This window comes from Aureococcus anophagefferens (genome assembly GCF_000186865.1).
Source record: "Aureococcus anophagefferens unplaced genomic scaffold AURANscaffold_250, whole genome shotgun sequence".
NCBI classification, from domain to species: domain Eukaryota; class Pelagophyceae; order Pelagomonadales; family Pelagomonadaceae; genus Aureococcus; species Aureococcus anophagefferens.
In genome coordinates, this window is record NW_008705785.1 from 2,739 (window position 1) to 4,414 (window position 1,676).

Below are 1,676 nucleotides of genomic sequence, written 5' to 3' on the forward strand. Positions count from 1 at the left end.
AAGCTAACAATTCTACCACACGAGACAGGCGCGACCAGTCTGCAGATGGGGCGTTAGGTGTTGCAAACGAGGGGTCTACATCAACCATAGTCTGACAGGAAGGAACAGGTGGTGACAGTCCACGGCGGTGGTGATCCTGCACCAGCCTGGTAGCTCTTTTTGCCATTCCCTGCTTGTAAAGCAATTTAGCAACATTCAACTTAGCACGAGAGGACGGGGAAGAGTTGTCAGAGCCATGGTGTTTGAGGACGTCTGTGTTTACAGGACCATCGCCACAGAGATTGTACTCCTGCGGATTCAAAAATGAAGTGGAATGTAATGATACAAAACTTTTACAATAATTGTCAGGCAATTGACCGCTTGAGGCATTCCAGTAGTCCCAGGTGTACACAGCCTGAGAGGACTCGAAGTCTAGTGACTTCCGCAACTCAAATATTATGTCCTCGTCGATGTGTGAATTGTGAGACACCAATGTAGAGACTGGTATCATTCTTGCTGCGAATGAAGCCAGCTTCTAGTAGAACTGAGTTCAAAAGTTTATTCCATAACATAGGTGCCTGCTTAAGGCCATACAGGGATCTGAGCAATCGGATTCCCAGTTTGGAGTCTGGAAACTTGTCCTGTATGCTTTCCAGCAAGTCAGACCTAATGTCTACACCTTTAGGAAAGGAGATGAAAATTGGTCTATCAAGTTTGGTTTGGATAAAAGCCTGTGCTATGTCGCTATGGTGAATAGGTAGGTTGTGGTGAACAGCCAGTGCCATGAGTGTACGAGATGTAGTTAGAGAAGATTGGAGTCTCAACAAAGGGGGACTCCGAGTTCCTGATCCGATAAAAGTTAAACATGCGAGTTAATTTCTTTTCAGCAGACTCGAGGAAGCCGGACCCAGATGGTGGCGACATTCTCTGTGATTCTGATATCTCTTCTGTCACAGGAGTAGAGAAAGGAGTGTGTCTAATTCTCGGAGGAGTCACGTCCTGGAACGTTAACTTCTTTTGGAAGGGACGATGTTGACTGGGACTCCCAATTGGGTGAGAAGGAGGACTCTCGCGAGTTGGTGGAGGTTCAGGTTCCTGAACAGGATTGATAGGGGCTGATGCCGAAGTTTCATGACTGTCGACAATCTGGGTGCGAGCAAGGGGTTGAGATGTCTTCCTAGGGTCTGATCGAGTGGTGTCTACCCCTTCTCCCTGAGAGGTCTGAATGAGTGATTTACTAAATAGCTTGTTCTGCGCATTTAGTGTCCTTGGGTGAAAGTTTTTAGATATTACCGGTTTTCCATTCACTTGAAGCATAATTACTGATGTAGACGTACTCTTGAGATTTTTAGCATATAGGGGATGATAATTCGCTGGGTAAAGGTAGTAGCCGGGGATGCCTCGGAGCTTTGCCTTGTTGATGCCAATCTTCTCAACTGTCTGAAGCTTCGACTTGTCATTTACAAAGAAAACGGGCTCTCCAAACGGCAGTATTCTCAGGTCTCTCATTTCCTTGTTATGTGCTTTCCCGACAAATTTCCTGGGTGACAGTTTAGTGTTGTACTTACGCAGTATACTTGCGCTAGAAGTTTGGTTTATCACACAGGCACTATGGTGAATAGCATCAATGAGGAACTGCTCTGGTGTGATCAGACTATTGCCTATGAAATGTCCCCTTAAACTGTGAATGCTTACAA

General features: G+C 45.8%; 1 protein-coding gene across 1 annotated transcript in view; it reads left to right on the top strand.

The window, feature by feature from the left end:
• Positions 1–1,676, top strand: part of AURANDRAFT_72829 (hypothetical protein) — a gene marked incomplete at both ends in the record, with an annotated part of 4,997 nt that overhangs the window by 2,271 nt on the left and 1,050 nt on the right. The window contains 4 exons of the mRNA XM_009044322.1: positions 205–315; positions 867–951; positions 1,480–1,499; positions 1,586–1,649. Coding sequence (XP_009042570.1) covers positions 205–315; positions 867–951; positions 1,480–1,499; positions 1,586–1,649 — 280 coding nt within the window. The remainder of the gene's footprint in view (positions 1–204; positions 316–866; positions 952–1,479; positions 1,500–1,585; positions 1,650–1,676) is intronic.